This window comes from Dendrobates tinctorius, unplaced genomic scaffold (genome assembly GCF_039654945.1).
Source record: "Dendrobates tinctorius isolate UK_male_01 unplaced genomic scaffold, ASM3965494v1 ptg000064l, whole genome shotgun sequence".
NCBI classification, from domain to species: Eukaryota; Metazoa; Chordata; class Amphibia; order Anura; family Dendrobatidae; genus Dendrobates; species Dendrobates tinctorius.
In genome coordinates this window covers 59,307,004-59,324,262 of record NW_027361732.1, presented here as the reverse complement: position 1 = coordinate 59,324,262, position 17,259 = coordinate 59,307,004, and the positions used below count along the sequence as shown (strand labels likewise).

At 41.9% G+C, this 17,259-nt stretch overlaps 1 protein-coding gene across 1 annotated transcript; it reads left to right on the top strand.

Moving 5' to 3' along the window:
• Positions 1–5,894: 5,894 nt before the first annotated feature.
• SLITRK1 (SLIT and NTRK like family member 1) lies at positions 5,895–9,932 on the top strand. The gene has a single exon (XM_073580446.1). It carries the CDS (start codon positions 6,775–6,777, stop codon positions 8,863–8,865), a length of 2,091 nt encoding a protein of 696 aa, XP_073436547.1. The 5' UTR covers positions 5,895–6,774; the 3' UTR covers positions 8,866–9,932.
• The last annotated feature ends 7,327 nt before the right edge of the window (positions 9,933–17,259 follow it).

Sequence of the window (17,259 nt, the reverse complement as noted above, 5' to 3'; positions counted from 1 at the left end):
GGTTCGGCCCACCCGCCGTCAGACACACTGCCGTACTATGAGGGGCCCTGTGCCAGTGCCATCGCCAACGAGTGGGCCCCCCCTGCTTGCTCAGGATCACAGCACTTGCAAAGTTGAAATACTTACCTTTCCCTGCTCCACCGCCGTGACGTCTTCTGCGTTTCCTGACAGTGATATTCTGATCAGAGAGTGCAATGACATCATGTCTGTGCGCCCAGACTAGTACAGGGATTCTCTAGCGAGGAGACTTATTTGAGGAGACTTATTTAATTGTTTTTAATGTTGGGACAGCAATTTTTGGGGAGCACTATACTCTGGAGAATGATATATGGGGCCCACTATACACTGGAGCATTCCAAAGGTGGACATCAGACACTGGAGCAGCATTTACAGGGCCCATTACACACTAGAGCATTAGAAATGGGGCCCATTATATATGGAACATTATTTGGGCCCATAAGACAGTGCAGCTTCATCCATGGGGACCAACATATACTGTAGCATTATGTGGAGCTCATCATATACTGTTTCAAACATTATATGGGACCAATGATTCTGTATGGAGAAATATATGGCCTCATTGCTCTGTATAGCGCACTATGCAGTGGCCATAATACTGTATGGAGAAATATACTGTCCGTTTTTGGAGCTATTGGAGAATTTCAAATGGATATCAGTCATGAGATATAAAAAGTGAAGCATTTTTCATTGTACTATACAGCTATTTCTCTGCCGTATCGGAGCATCATGAGTTGTGCTATGTGTTAAAGGGACGCTCATTGGCCCAGGGCACATGAAAACCTGGAGCCAGCCCTACCCCCCCACAAATTTAGCCAAATAACCCCCATTTTTCAGTGCGTAACTAGTATTATGAAGTAAATTAAGGTTGAAATGCTTCAGTAATAAGAATTGATGTTTTTGGCATTCAAAAGGGCACTGTAGCTGTGTTTCCTGTCCTCCACTCCCTGCCGACTTTGCTTCCCTATTGACTTGCATTGGGTTTCGTGTTTCAGTCGGCCTTCGACTTGTCACAAAAATCGGCCGATTTCGTTCGACCCGACTTTTGCGAAAGTCGGGTTTCACGAAACCCGACTTGACCCAAAAAAAGGCAAAGTCGCTCATCTCTAGTTATAATGTGATCAATTTGATTCCCGTTTACAGTCCATTTTTGAATCATGCTGGACTTTTTGATGGGTGCAAAAATGGATGCAAAACCTAAATAAGACAGACACTAATGCAATTAGTCTATCAGTTTTCTAAAAGATTCGTTTTCCACAAGAATTCCGTTTCTCTGCTTCTAAAATGCAACACAGAAAAACAGGTGTGAGTAGAGAGTTTGAGAATTATTATAAATCTAGTAATACTATGCAGTTTGCTAAACGATAATTAGCATTAGTTAGAAAGGTTCGTTCATCAGTTGATTTGATTGCTCATGCCGGCGTGAAAATCATCGCTATCGGCTGCACATCGTCATGTGTTAACAAGACATATTCTTATATTATATGCACTGAGAACAATCATAATAACAATAGTTCAGTGAGCATAAAATAATGGACAGCATGTCTAGTCATACTATTAAATGACCTCCGATCGGCATGTTTATAGCCAACCTGCATTGATTAACAGGCTCAGTCGGCTCGATTAAAGCGGCCCTTGTATACCTTATAAAGGGAATACTATCACTTTATTTTGTATTAAACATTGACTTCTAGCTCAGCTTAGGGACCTAGTGAATATACTGGGCTCCCCAAGTACAGTCAGGAGGAGTGCAGGAAAGCCCCCAATGTCTGCTCACCCTCCTCCCCCACCACTGTATTCACTAATCAGCTGTGTTCACTGCACAGCAGGAAGCATTAACCCCATCTTCTGCAGAGCAGTCAGCTCTCTGCCTGCCCTGTATGTTATAGAAGCGTGTTGTTCTGTGCTGAGCATCAGGCTCTGGAGTCACTGCTAGCTGGCGGCCTGGAGAACGAGGAGGCAGATAGAAGACATGAGGCAGAGCCATTCCTCTGCATGCTTATACTGGCTGGACCATGTGTGCACTGCATCTGCAACACAGATAGTATGGCTAGGCTATATAGGAGCTGGCCAGGAAGCCCAAATGAAACCCCCTCCTTCTCCAGGAGTATAGATAGTGCTGAGCTGTGGCAGCCTCAGGCTACCTCTGATTTACATGGGCAGTCAGTCCGCTGGGAACCTGACCATGATATAATGATGAATTATATAAACATTCATTCCGGCCCTGAAAATCTAATGTTGCATTGGCACATTTGGGCACAACCCAAGTCTATTACTGAAACCTGCCTTTGTAGATACTATGTATACATATCTGTATATATACATATATACAGTCTTATATATTCAGATGCCTTCTAGGGGGGCACGTGTGCGGGTCAGGCACATGTGTCTCCCTGCAGCATAAGTATCACGGCAGCAAAAGTATCTTGAAAATGCAGTTATTACTACGGCTGAGAATTAACATCAAGCTCCTCTCTTCACACAGGTACAATCTCTTCTGCTACAATCTCTGCTTGCTGTCATCTAGTGCAACCTTTCATTTAATGGTACAATCTCTTCTGCTACAATCCCTGCTTGCAGTCATCTAGTGCAACCTTTCATTTAATGGTACAATCTCTTCTGCTACAATCCCTGCTTGCTGTCATCTAGTGCAACCTTTCATTTAATGGTACAATCTCTTCTGCTACAATCCCTGCTTGCTGTCATCTAGTGCAACCTTTCGTTTAATGGTACAATCTCTTCTGCTACAATCCCTGCTTGCTGTCATCTAGTGCAACCTTTCATTTAATGGTACAATCTCTTCTGCTACAATCCCTGCTTACTGTCATCTGGTGCAACCTTTCATTTAATGGTACAATCTCTTCTGCTACAATCCCTGCTTACTGTCATCTGGTGCAACCTTTCATTTAATGGTACAATCTCTTCTGCTACAATCCCTACTTGCTGTCATCTGGTGCAACCTTTCATTTAATGGTACAATATCTTCTGCTACAATCCCTGCTTGCTGTCATCTAGTGCAACCTTTCATTTAATGGTACAATCTCTTCTGCTACAATCCCTACTTGCTGTCATCTAGTGCAACCTTTCATTTAATGGTACAATATCTTCTGCTACAATCCCTGCTTGCTGTCATCTAGTGCAACCTTTCATTTAATGTTATTCACTCCTCACCCAACCGCCTCCAAGACTTCTCCCGAATAGCCTCTATTCTCTGGAATTCTTTGTCCCAACAAATCCAACTATCAACCACATTTGGATCCTTCAGATGGAACCTGAAAACCCACCTCTTCAAGAAAGCCTACAGCCTGCAATGACCCCGCTACCTCCTTCTCTCTCACCACTACCGGTGATATCACCTCAACCAACACCGGAACTGCTGCAACCCACCAACCTACTGTCTCCTTCCCCACCATCCTGTAGCATGTAAGCCCGAAAGGGCAGGGTCCTCTCTCCCCTCTGTATCAGTCTGTCATTGTAAGTTTGTTTACTGTAAGTGATATCTGTAATTTGTATGTAACCCCTTCTCATGTACAGCACCATGGAGTCAATGGTGCTATAAAAATAAATAATAATAATACATTGAATACAGCAGCGTTAAGAAGGAAACGTTGTGGAATTACGTAATAAAATATTCAAAACATCTCGATTTTTTTCAGTATTGAGTATGAGCACCACACTCATTAATATACTCATTTATATGCCTTGGCTCCTATTAGTAAATTTAGCTTTCTTTACCAATTATGTCTTAGACGACAAGTCTGGAAATACTACAGGCCATAATAGCACATTGAGGCCATACGGGCTTAGGGGTCCAGCTGACGTCTGTTCATTATGCTACCCAACACCAGAATCCCGTGAGAAGACCAGTGTGATGTTCCCTCGTGAAGGCCTCTGTGGCATTGAACACAGGGTCTCCAGACCAATCTCTGGCTATCACTGCATCCAACACAAAAGCAGGACCCATTGCTGAAGAGAATATGCCTTCATTCTCATCTTGATATGCACTATGACAGCTTTTGACATCAATGGTGTGAGGTCAATGGAAGCCCTGTAGCTGGTCGTCTTTTTCATATCCCAATGTTGTGCAAACGTCTTCTTTTCGTTTGTGTAGATGCTGTTTGATGCTTTAGGCTTCAGATGTGACATTGAATTTCACTTGCAGTAGAAAATTAATCAATTGTACAACCAGTGGTGCAGTCAATTCTCCAAAGTGTTCCAGGAACCATGTTTCAACACAACAATACCAAGTTGCATGTTGTTTCAGCAACTGTGAGTAGAGTGTATGACCTAAATGCACTACTATGGCCTGTAGTGTCTCTGCACTTGATGATTTAAGTGCCCGGGTACATTTAGCATCACAGAACATTCCTCAGACCAGCATTAATAACCTCATTGATAGCACACCAAGGAGTGTAACTGCGTGTATTTCTGCATGTAGCGCTCATACTCATTACTAAATTATTACTCACTACATTCCAGTATAGCCTCAAATTGACAAGCAGCACACCAACCCCCAGTGCCCCATGGCTGCACTCCAATGTTGTACTGCTCCTAATGTACTTAGCGCATAGCAGTTACCGGTAGAGATAAGCGCCATCTGTGCTGCAACAATATGATTCTTTTCTTTCAGATTGCATCTCTTCTTGCTTCACCTCAGGTAGTGCCCTAGGAAGGCGCCTATGTCTGCCTATACTTCGTCCGGGCACTGTCTCGAACCTTGCTCCTACTACTGATGGGCTCATATATCCCTGCTGACACACACTATCACTCTCTGTTCTCTCCTCCATCACCCTCATCACCTACACGTCAGTCTCTCTCTGCCTTGACCAATGCTTGTCTGAGGGATAACTTGAGCGATTGCTCTGCCCAACTGCTTGGCAACTTGTTCACACGCCACTACTCATCCCTGCTTTTTATTTTTACCACCATCCTCCTGTTTTACTTGTCTGTTTCTCTCTGCGTTCTCTTTGCTCTCCTCTCTCTTCAGTTCCCAGCTTTCCTCAGTCCAGGTTCTGCATCAAATGTGCATTTTCCATCCTACATGTCTTTCTTTGCCTTTTGGTCTTCTGCTAATTCATGTATGTCATATTACAATTATGTAACCCTCAAACCCAAACTTACTCCATCTCTTTTTTTCTACTCTTTTATGTATTTGCATTGGCTCTGTACCATGTTTGGTCTCGCATTGTTGACCTGATAAACACCTCCACACGGTGCTGAAGCGTGTTGCCTGTCATGCGAATAAACTTATCTTTTAAATTTACAACTTCCTCGCCTTGTTTCTTGACTTTTTGGACCAGTGAGTTTTCTTCTCATTTTTCTCCTCTTCTTTTTTTTTTTCATCTCTTTGATCTAGTCCCCATCCATTGCACATCAGGCTGAGCTCTCACAACACTAGACTGTCTTCCTTTCCAGTCTGCTGCCGCATGAATATTTAGGGGGGTAAACGTTAATTTGCACGGCACGTAGAAACAAAAGGCGAGAACCGGGGGTGAAACACTGCAGCCAAACAGGAAGCCTAATGGCAGTTCTACATCTAAACAGCTTCCATGAAATATCTACCGCATCAAAAACCACTCCCCCTCACTAGTGATCCACCACAGTCTATGACTCACTCTATAGAAAAAAAGCAATAAAGAGGATCAAATTAATAGCAACAGATCCATGAATAAAACAGAACCTTTATCTATTTTTTGGCCAATAATTATCACCAGAATGACATGCATTGTGCCATAGATTATTTATGCAACATTGATATGTGGCAAATGTATTTTCTGCATATGGATTGCATATGTGCTTAGTGTGTATCCATGCATATGTCCACGTAAGACAGCTCGCGCAATGCGATGTGTTCGGATACAGAGGTATATAGCCAGTGTGCGCGTGTGTGCGTGTACGTGACATCACACGGAATCCAGAGAAGATAGTCAGTCTCTAAAACTTCGTGTCACTAGATCGCCGGTCTTTAATACCAACATTTTTAACGCTTGCCCTGTGCGTTGATTGATTTTTTCCAGCATTCCCTCAGCAAATGGATTTTTGCCACTGCAGCTCAGCAGAGGGTGTCAGATCTTTCAGAGTGCACCAGGCTGGAACGAACAGAGCCTCTTAGCAACTGACTGCTTCCCTCAGACACACAGACACTCACACACAGACACAGCAGCAGTGTGGATGGTAATCCGGAGAAGCTGAAAAACGCAGGGATTGCGGACATTTTGCAGCGCCATTGGCTCGCCGTGCAGTGCTAGGGCTGGGGCGTGATTTCAGCACCGTCAAGCTGTGGACAGCGCACAACGGGGATGAGCGGAAGGGAAGCGAGCAGCAGACGGATGGAGAAACCCTAAAGAAGGAGAAGAGAGCAGCAGACGGATGGAGAAACCCTAAAGAAGGAGAAGAGAGCAGCAGACGGATGGAGAAACCCTAAAGAAGGAGAAGAGAGCAGCAGACGGATGGAGAAACCCTAAATCACGGCATAAAGAAGGAGAGCCTGTCTGGCTGCAGCATGGCACGGCTGAGGACTGGAGCAGGAGCCTGACTGCCAGCCTTTGGATGCCTGCGATCTGTGGATCTATTCTTCTTTATATTATTAGCATTCATCACTGACTGGGATTAGTGCAGACGGAGACGGCCGGCATCTGCAGATCAGGTATTTCATTGCTGCTTCTCCTTAGCTGCTCAGTCACTGAAATCTCTCTGCTGGAGATGGATTGTTAACACATTGCGATGAGAACGGGAATGCATTGGCTCTGATTAAAAATGCTGCTTTGGATCCTGCTGCTGGAGATATCTCTTTGTCTGGCCGCCGGGAACGTTACGAGAGACGTGTGTAAGGAGAGGATTTGTTCTTGTAACGAGGTAGAAGGCGACCTGCACGTAGACTGCGAGAAGAAGGGCTTCACCAACCTCCAGCATTTCTCGGCTCCCACTTCCCAGTTCTATCATCTGTTCTTGCACGGGAATTCTCTGACGAGGCTTTTCCCTAACGAGTTTGCGAACTTTTACAATGCAGTCAGCCTACACATGGAGAACAATGGCTTGCATGAGATTGTCCCTGGTTCATTTCTGGGCTTGCAACTGGTAAAACGCCTGCACATCAACAACAACAAGATCAAATCGTTCAGGAGACACACATTCCTGGGACTGGATGATCTGGAATATCTCCAAGCAGATTTTAACTTGTTGAGGGACATTGACCCAGGAGCATTTAGGGACCTGAACAAGTTAGAGGTTTTAATCTTAAATGACAACCTCATTAGCACATTACCTACTAATGTGTTCCAGTATGTGCCAATCACACATCTGGACCTCCGGGGAAACCGAGTTAAGACCTTGCCCTATGAGGGGGTGTTGGAACAGATCCCAGGCATAGCTGAAATCCTCTTGGAGGATAACCCTTGGGACTGCAGTTGTGATCTGTTATCTCTGAAGGAGTGGCTAGAAAATATCCCAAAGAATGCATTGATCGGTAGGATTATTTGTGAGGCTCCCACTAGATTGCAGGGCAATGATTTAAATGAGACCTCAGAGCAAGAGTTGTGCCCCTTAAAAAATGCAGTCGATTCTAGTCTAGCTGCCCCTCCTGCCCAAGACGAGACCTGTGATCCTGGTCCAATCCCAACCCCCTTTAAAGTCAGTGGCCAAGATGACTCTGCCACCCAGGGATCCTCAGTGAGCGGAGGAACCAAGATACCAGGGAACTGGCAGCTAAAAACACGACCTACAGCTGTTGTGTCGGAAACACATTTGAATGATAAACCAAATCTAACCATTGCATGTCCAGCTGCTTGCAGTTGCGGTAGGCAAATCATTGGCACTGGATTAAAAGTGGACTGCAGTAACAAAAATGTCAAGAGCCTTTCTGATTTGGAACCCAAACCTCCTAATGTCCAAGAATTATTCCTGAGAGAGAATAAAATCCACACTATTAAAAAATCAAACTTTCTGGAATATGGGAATTTAACTTTACTGGATCTAGGAAACAACAACATAGGCATGGTAGAGAATAACACCTTTCAGAATTTAACTGATCTAAGATGGCTGTACATGGATAAAAACTGTATAGACACCCTGACCCCGGATAAATTCACTGGCTTGCAAAGCTTGGAATATCTCAATCTGGAATTTAACTTTATCCAACTGATCTTGCCAAACACATTCAATCCTATGCCCAGCCTCAGGATTCTGATCCTCAACAACAACCTTCTAAAGTCTCTACCCGTGGATGTGTTTGCTGGTGTCAGTCTCTCCAAATTAAGTCTTCACAATAATTACTTTATGTACCTTCCAGTGGCAGGGGTACTGGATCAGCTCACATCTATTATCCAGATAGATCTTCATGGCAACCAGTGGGACTGCTCCTGCAATAATGTGCCTTTCAAACAATGGGCAGAACGTCTTGGCCCCGAGGTAATTGTAAGTGATCTCAAATGTTATTTCCCAGAAGAATTCTGGGGAAAAGACTTCAGATTTCTTTCTAATGACATGATGTGTCCTCTGCTGTATGCAAAAATTTCCCCAACTCTCAATGCTCTTAATAAAAATAGTACTGGCCTTGCAGAGACTAATACTCATCCTAATTCCTACCTAGAAACCAGCCGGGTATCTATTTCTGTGCTAGTGCCAGGGCTTCTGTTGGTGTTTGTCACCTCTGCCTTCACAGTAGTTGGCATGCTCGTATTTATCCTTAGAAACAGGAAAAGATCGAAGAGAAGGGATGCCAACTCATCTGCTTCAGAAATCAATTCCTTGCAGACAGTATGCGATTCTTCTTACTGGCATAATGGCCCCTACAATGCAGATGGCACTCATAGAGTATATGATTGTGGGTCTCATTCACTGTCAGACTAGATGTGCTAGGATGGGAAAGGGGTGGGGGGCGGGAGGAGGGTTTATTAAATGCAAATAAATACTGCAACCCGGAGGTATCTCATAGTCCAAACACAAAGGACACAAAAAAATGTTGTGCATTGCTGTATCATTCGCTACAATTGTGCCATTTTCCATTAATAGGATTTGTTTCAATGCTACCTTATCGTGAAGCGACAACGATGTCCATGAATAATGCAAACATTGGGTAAAAGACATATCCAGTACCAGTTGCCAGTTGAGAAGTTGATGGGGTAGCCAGCCGTTCCTTGCCTGGGATTGTGTTTCAGGAGGAACAAGGCTGGTGTAATGGGGGGGGATACTAATCATGCAGCGTCTGTTCCTGCTGTGTTGGTGCAGGAGTGGGACTGCTGTGTTGGTGCAGGAGTGGGAACATTGCACGAAGGCATGAATGTAATGTAAATAAGTGACTAGTGAAACCAAGTGCTGCATGGCTCGCATGGATACAACGTACCCCTGGGGCGCTCAAGTGAACTGGAGATCTAGCCTGAGCCACCCATAAGTCTCATCTTCTCCAAATCTCTCTATACTGTCTCGGTATACTTAAAGTGCCATCGCTCTATCTTTTGTAATGGATAACGCAGTACAGACCATAAGTTTACTGTTGGGAAAAAAAAGAGAAAAAATAATAATTGTACTGTTTTATTTAATATGTGTTTGCATGAATAGTTCCATTATTCCTTTCTTTTTAATTCTAAGCAAACAGCCCTGTGTTTCATTTTCCAACATCCAGTATCTACATAGGCATTTCCATTCTAAATGTATAATGATTATCAGTTGTTATAATTCTTCTTCTAGTTATTCTTATTTTTTACTATGACTACAGTGTAAACATTCAGAGGTGATCAGATGCAGACAAGCATGACGACTTATTGTCATTCCAATGCACAGGGTGGAGAACACAATCAACCGAAAATTAAGTATGGAGGCTATCATGACAAAAAGAAAGGATAATGTTGAAAATTCAGTATATTCGAAAATTTTATAATGGCATATTTTTCAGGATTAAAGTGAAATGTTTCCAAATATCAGTTGTCTTTGGATTCCTGTGTATAGGGAGGCGTTATTAATTGGCTTTGGGGGTGGTAGGTGGTTAAATCTGCTGCTCAAGGATGCATGCATTTTTTATGTGCCACCTAATCCTTCGGTAAATTAGAAGTCAGCTTGGGCAATGCAGATGCAGCATTTGGGGACGCTCGTCTGATATTCATGTAATTGACTCGCCATAGAGCGGACTCATTAAGCTGATTCCAGATTTGAATCGTCAGCAGTTCGAGCCCAGATGCAGCACAAATGACTGACAGTCTTGTCTGCAGACAATTTAGCATCAGCTTCTGTAGGAAATTTGAAAACTAATTAGTGGAAGAAAAATCCCAGTGGATTTTAACGTTGCAACAGGATTTGTGAATAAATGGCTGTGTTATCAATTGCATCTTGATACAACGGATATTATGCACCCGTGGTGAAGCAATATAGGACACATACAATATAGATTTATATTAAGAAGAGCTTTTGGTCGGCTACTGGGATTGACTATTGTATTACTGTGTGTACAGATTTTTTTTTTTTTACTGAGGCTTGTCTGTTTTATTGCAGTGCTTCTGTATGGTTCAACATGATAAGGCATTATATGCAGTCAATGTTGTCAGTCACCTATGTGATCCTGTAAATGTATTGAGCACACCTACAATAGATAGATCCCATTGATTTGCCACTAACTGACATATCTGCAGCTTTTGATTTCAGACATGGGAGGAACTGATGCAATCGTCTGACAACCCATGCAATGAAATAGACATCCACATTTGGGTTTCCGTGTGAGAATTCATTATATTTACTGCTCTTACAGATTTATATCATCCACGAGAGTATTGTGATATATGGCATAGATTTCGTTTCCTAACACTTATCAATGGTATACCTCTCAGTAAGCTAGTGCAAGGGCATTTATCCATATCTACAGAATTACAGTCACCAGGTGAAGTACTGTATGGCATATACCCACTGCAGCAACATTGAGTTCTGCATGTAATAAAGCTACTAGATACCCTTTATATTAAAGGAACATGTTCACATATCAAATTATCACCCAGACCTATAAACAATGGCTGACTGAGCAATATTACAGACAATTGTGTTACTTTGCTTCTTTATTTTTTATGGGCATTACTGTATTGCATTCTGATTTATATAGTAGAATATTTACAGGAAATACATTGTAGCCATCATATACATACAAGACAACCCAATACAGCCTAAATCTCATAAAGAAAAAGAACCCTGCCCATATAAGCTTACAGTCAACAAGCAATAAAGTAGAATGTAAAATGAGTGAATTGTAGCTTGTCATATGGAAGCCATGGTGGACCAGCATCTGATGGAGAACTAGGCCAGGTTGATTGCTTGTTGGTAAAAATTAACGTTTTCAGAGTATTTTTAAATGTTTAGAGATGGACGCATGGCAAGAGTCATGAAAATTCAGAAGGGAAGGTTTAGATGAAAGAAGCCATGAATATGAGATGGTGATTCATGGTGTAGTGAGAAGGTCAAACCCAGAGCTTGTAGGTGGCTACCAAGAGGCTAGCGAAGTATAGGCAGTGATGTTGGACACAGCTTTGTATCTCAGTCTGTTACGCTTCTCATGTCTAACTTCTGTGTAAGGCCTTTTTCACACATTGGTGTTTTTGATCTGTTAGCTGCCTATGTTTTCTACAGACAGCACATTGACACATTATATATATTTCAGAGCTGCTCATGTCAAGTTTTCCTGCTGACTAATTTGTGAACCAAATTCGGCCATTCAGATGAATAGGTCCGTAAAAAAAATAGACAGCATGGGACTTGGCTGGCATCAGTGTGCTGTTTGTTTTTCACTGAGCTATTGCTAGGAAACATTTGGAGAACTTACTTTCCATTTTTATTTTTCTTCTGGGGGAGAGGTTGGGGCAGTAGCAAAATTGACATACATGTGTGAATGACGCGGAACTGGAAAAATATGAGAGACTGATATCGAGTAATGAGGTTTAAAACATGAAAAGAACAGTGATTAATTACTATTTATAGATAATAAAGCATGGTAATAATGAAATCAATGTAAATATCTATGTATTTACATAAATATTTTTCTTTAGACCCACTGTTTGATCTACAGTCACCTTTAAACTAGCTGTGTGGACATACAGTGGGGAAAAAAAGTATTTAGTTAGCCACCTATTGTGCAAGTTCTCCCACTTCAAAAGATGAGAGAGGCCTGTAATTGACATCATAGGTAGACCACAACTATGAGAGTCAAAATGAGTAAACAAATCCAGAAAATCACCTCTAATTTGTCAAGATTTATTTTTCAAATTATGGTGGAAAATAAGTATTTGGTCACCTAAAAACATGCAAGATTTCTGGCTCTCACAGACCTGTAACTTCTTCTTTAAGAGGCTCATCTGTCCTCCACTCATTACCTGTAGTAATGGCACCTGTTTGAACTTGTTATGAGTATAAAAGACACCTGTGCACACCCTCAAACAGTCACACTCCAAACTCCACTATGGTGAAGACCATAAAGCTGTTGAAGGGCACCAGAAACAAAATTGTCCCCCTGCACCAGGCTGGGAAGACTGAATCTGCAATAGGCAAGCGGCGGCTTGATGTGATGAAATCAACTGTGGGAGCAATAATAAGAAAATAGAAGACATTCAAGACTACTGATGTTCCACTTTGATCTGGGGTTCCACGCAAGATCTCACTCCATGGGGTCATAATGATCACAAGAATGGTGAGCAAAAATCACAGAACCACACGGGGGACCAAGTGAATGACCTGCATAGAGCTGGGACCACTGTAACAAAAGCTACCATCAGTAACACACTACGCCATCAGGGAATCAGATCCTGCAGTGCCAGACGTGTACACCTGCTTAAGCCAGTACATGTCCATGCCTGTCTGAAGTTTGCTAGAGAGCATTTGGATTATCCAGAAGAGTATTGGGAGAATGTCATATGGTCTGATGAAACCAAATAGAACTGTTTTGTAGAAACAAAACTCATCGTGTTTGGAGGAGATAGAATGCTGAGTTGCATCCAAAGAACACCATACCTACTGTGAAGCATGGGAGTGACAGCATCATGCTTTGGGGCTGTTTCTCTGCAAAGGGACCAGGATGACTGATCCATGTAGATGAAAGAATGAGATCCATGTATCGTGAGATTTTGAGTGCAAACCTCTTTCCATCAACAAGGGCATTGAAGATGAAAAGTGGATGGGTCATTTAGCATGATAATAATCCCAAGCAAACCACCAGGGCAATGAAGGAGTGGCTTCATAAGAAGCATATGAAGGTTCTGGAGTGGCCTAACCAGTCTCCAGATCTCAACCGCATAGAAAAACTTTGGAGGTAATTGAAAGTCCGCATTGCCCAGCGACAGGCCCAAAACATCACTGCTCTAGAGAAGATCTGCATGGAGGAATGGGTCAACATACCACCAACAGTGTGTGCCAACCTTCTGAAGCCTTACAGAAAACGTTTGTCCTCTGTCATTGCCAACAAAGGATATATAACAAAATATTGAGAGGAACTTTTGTTAATGACCAAATACTTATTTTTCACCATAATTTGCAAAATAAATCTTGACAAATCAGACAAAGTGATTTTCTGGATTTGCTTTCTCATTTTGACTCTCATAGTTGTGGTCTACCTATCATGTCAATTACAGACCTCTCTCATCTTTTTAAGTGGGAGAACTTGCACAATTGGTGGCTGACGAAATACTTTTTTTCCCCACTCTTTATCTTATAACATGTGTTCACATACATTATATTTGAAGTCTTGGTACAATGCCTGTTTCAATAATTGAATTAATTAATTAATTAATGTTAGTAATAATAACACAACCCTTTCTCTGTATGCAAATACAAAGGCCATCAGCTGATCACTGTGCAGCCAGAGTTGAAATACCTAGCTATTAATTGATATCAGAGAGCTAAATTGCATTAATTTCAGTTTAAAATTGTAGTAGTAGAATAAAATTGAGACTAGTCAAATGAATAGGTGATTGTTTAATACATGGTCATCTCTTATTCTCCATTATTAAAGAGGTTGTCCACTGCTTTTTCATTGATGATTTATCCTTAGGATAGGTTATCAATGTCTGATCGGCCGGGTTCCAACACCCGGCAACCCGGCAAGATGTCCGCCGGCTGTAAATACTCACTTGGGGAGCTGGCTATCTTCTGGTAGTGGCTGAGTCAGGGTACTTCACATCCACTTCCTATTCAAATCAATAGCAGGAGGATGTGCAGTACCTGTGTTGGCCACCATCAGAAAACGAAGCAGCTCCGCAAGTGAAGTGAGTACTTCCGGCCAGTGTCCGCCTCCTCTGACACCAATAACAGCTGATCGATGGAGGTGCTGGGTGTCGGACCCTGGTCAATCAGACATTGATGACCTCTCCTAAGGATAGATCATCAATGAAAAAGCAGTGGGCAAACTCTTTAAAGCTGCCCTTTGTAGTGGCTCTCCACTGTGGCTGATAAAATTGCAATACCCTAATGATATCTATATGCCCTAATGTAGCATATTAAAAAGTTTGTTTGTAACACTACCTAATTAAAATGTAAAAATCCATGCATAAATTGTTCCATAGTGAGACCTATAGTCAGCAAGTTCCAGTGGTAGAAACCACCATTCTTACAGTTGATAATGAACAGTGATAATCACTCTTCTCAAACACCATAGTGTTTAATTCAAACTACTCTGTCAGCAAGTAGAGCAATATGGAATATATTGTTAGTAGATTCTGTCCCATTATTATTTCACTCGTATACTGGAGCTGCGGTTTGTTAGATGAATGCTGAGTTATCATTCAGGAGTGCTTATGACTAGGAAAACAAACAATACACAAACCACCAATCATGATTTCACCAATACTTTTTCCTGCATGTGCAGACACTCTTATGTGTGGAAAATGCCTTCTAGAACAACATGGGTTGATTAGATTAAATATGCTTACTTTCAGATGTCATTAATGAAACATGTCCAGCGTCAACGGCTGTGAAGCCAAAATCTACTAAAAGCTTGAACAGTCTAGGAATCTCAAGGTCTCTATACCTTTACCTGGCATAGTCATACTTTCAGGGGTACAGGAACATAAATTTTATTGCAGCATTTACCTTTTGCTTATAGACACAGAGTTAGATGGTTAGTAGTTAATGTATTTTCAACACTAACATACAGTATAATAACTTAGAGCAAAAATGTAAGATTTTCTTTGGTTACATGTGCCCATCAAAAATGGTGACCTCCTCCATCACTTGATGTAGGTGTTGCAGGCACAGAAAATGGCAAATTACTTTGAAGGTGTCTCAAAAAACTTTATTAAATAACTAATTAAAAATGTGTCAAATGACAAGGATAAAAGAGAGGGGTCTTATAAGAAAGATAAAAATGAGCCATCCATAATGGTGCTAGGTTTCACCATCCAGAATAGAAGTATCTGGCATATGGTTTTCCCTCCACACTTTTTTATGACCACTTTTGATCCAATTTCTTAGAGATAAAATATTTCTTAGGTTCTTGTCAGCCAGTACCAAAGAGGATGGGACCAACTAGCTCTAGGTTTCCTTCTTTTCAGGGGTTTAATAGCTGTAACATGACTGCCTTTGACATTCATTTTTGGTGCAAATAATTGGTATTTACAAGCCTAATCCAAAATATGATCTGTCTTTCAAGCAAGTGGCATTATATCTGTTATATTACACAACTACCGGACTATATAGAAGGAACAACTCATATAAATATCTGATAACACAAAAATCTCAGAGTATAAAGCCAATAAAAATTGATCTTTATTCAATTCCAATGATAAAAACAGCAGAGACTACATAAGCAAAAACGATTCAATAGGGAAGCCTGGTGACATACTAATATTTACTCATGAGTAGGGATGAGCGATATTGCCCGGTATCATATCGGAATTCCGTTTTCCGATTTTGAAAAAATATCGGATATCGGAATTTCCGATTTCCGATATCAATGCCAGTCAATGGGAGAAAAAAACCAGAATTACAAAATGACAACTACAGTGCTATATAATGGCTAAATGAAGGGGAAACACCTCAGGATAATAGGGAAGGAGTTTGCAGAGGCAGAGGAGCAAATAAATCGCTAGAAAAATGCACAGAGCGAAAGCTGTAGCAGGAAAACTGGTCCCCATCTTCTTAACAGCTGTGTTTTTTCTTTGGGTTAGGATTAGTTGGGGTAGGGTTAGGGTTTATGGTTAGTAGGGTAAGGTTTAGGGTTAGGGGTTAGGGTTAGTTAGGGTTAGGGTTAGTAGGATTAGGGTAAGGGTTAGGGTTAGTTAGGGTTAGGGTTATGCTTATGGTTAGTAGGGTTAGGGTTAGGGGTTAGGGTTAGAGTTAGGGTTAGGGGATAGGGTTAGCTAGGGTTAGGGTTATGCTTATGGTTAGTAGGGTTAGGGTTAGGGTTTAGGGTTATGGTTATGTTTAGTTAGGGTAAGGGTTATGCTTATGGTTAGTAGGGTTAGGGTTAGTAGGGTTAGGGTTAGGGGTTAGGGGTTAGGGTTAGGGATAGAGTTAGGGTTATGGTTAGGGTTGGTAGGGTTAGGGTAAGGGTTAGGGGTTAGGGTTAGCTAGGGTTAGGGTTATGCTTATGGTTAGTAGGGTTAGGGTTATTAGGGTTAGGGGTTATGGTTATGGTTAGTAGGGTTAGGGGTTAGGGTTAGTAGAGTTAGGGTTAGGGGTTAGGATTAGTAGGGTTATGGTTAGGGGTTAGGGTTTAGGGTTAGTAGGGTTAGGGTAAGGGTTAGGGGTTAGGGTTAGTTAGGGTTAGTAGAGACAGGGTTTACGGTTAGGGTTATGCTTATAGTTAGTAGGGTTAGGGTTAGTAGGGTTAGGGTTTAGGGTTATGTTTATGATTAGTAGGGTTAGGGTTTAGGGTTAGTAGGGTTGGGTTACGGTTATGTCTATGGTTAGCAGGGTTAGGGGCTAGGGTTAGGGTTTAGGGTTAGTAGGGTTAGGGTAAGGGTTAGGGTTAGTGGTTAGGGTTAGCTAGGGTTAGGGTTAGTGATAAGGGTTAGGGGTTAGGGATAGTTAGGGTTAGGGTTAGTGATTTTTCATTATTAAATTAAAACTGCCAGTGGTGGTGTCAAGATGCCCTTTGACTGACAAGTGTCTGCGTTCAGCTCACCTTGCTTTGCAGGGAGTTTCCCGGAGCACCACGTGGAGGAACTGATACACTCCCTTTAAAACATGCTTAGTCTTCTGCTTTCTGATTTCCGATGTGAAAAAAATATCGGAATTGGAATTCCGGTATCGCAAATATCGGGCTGATTTCCAATATTTCAA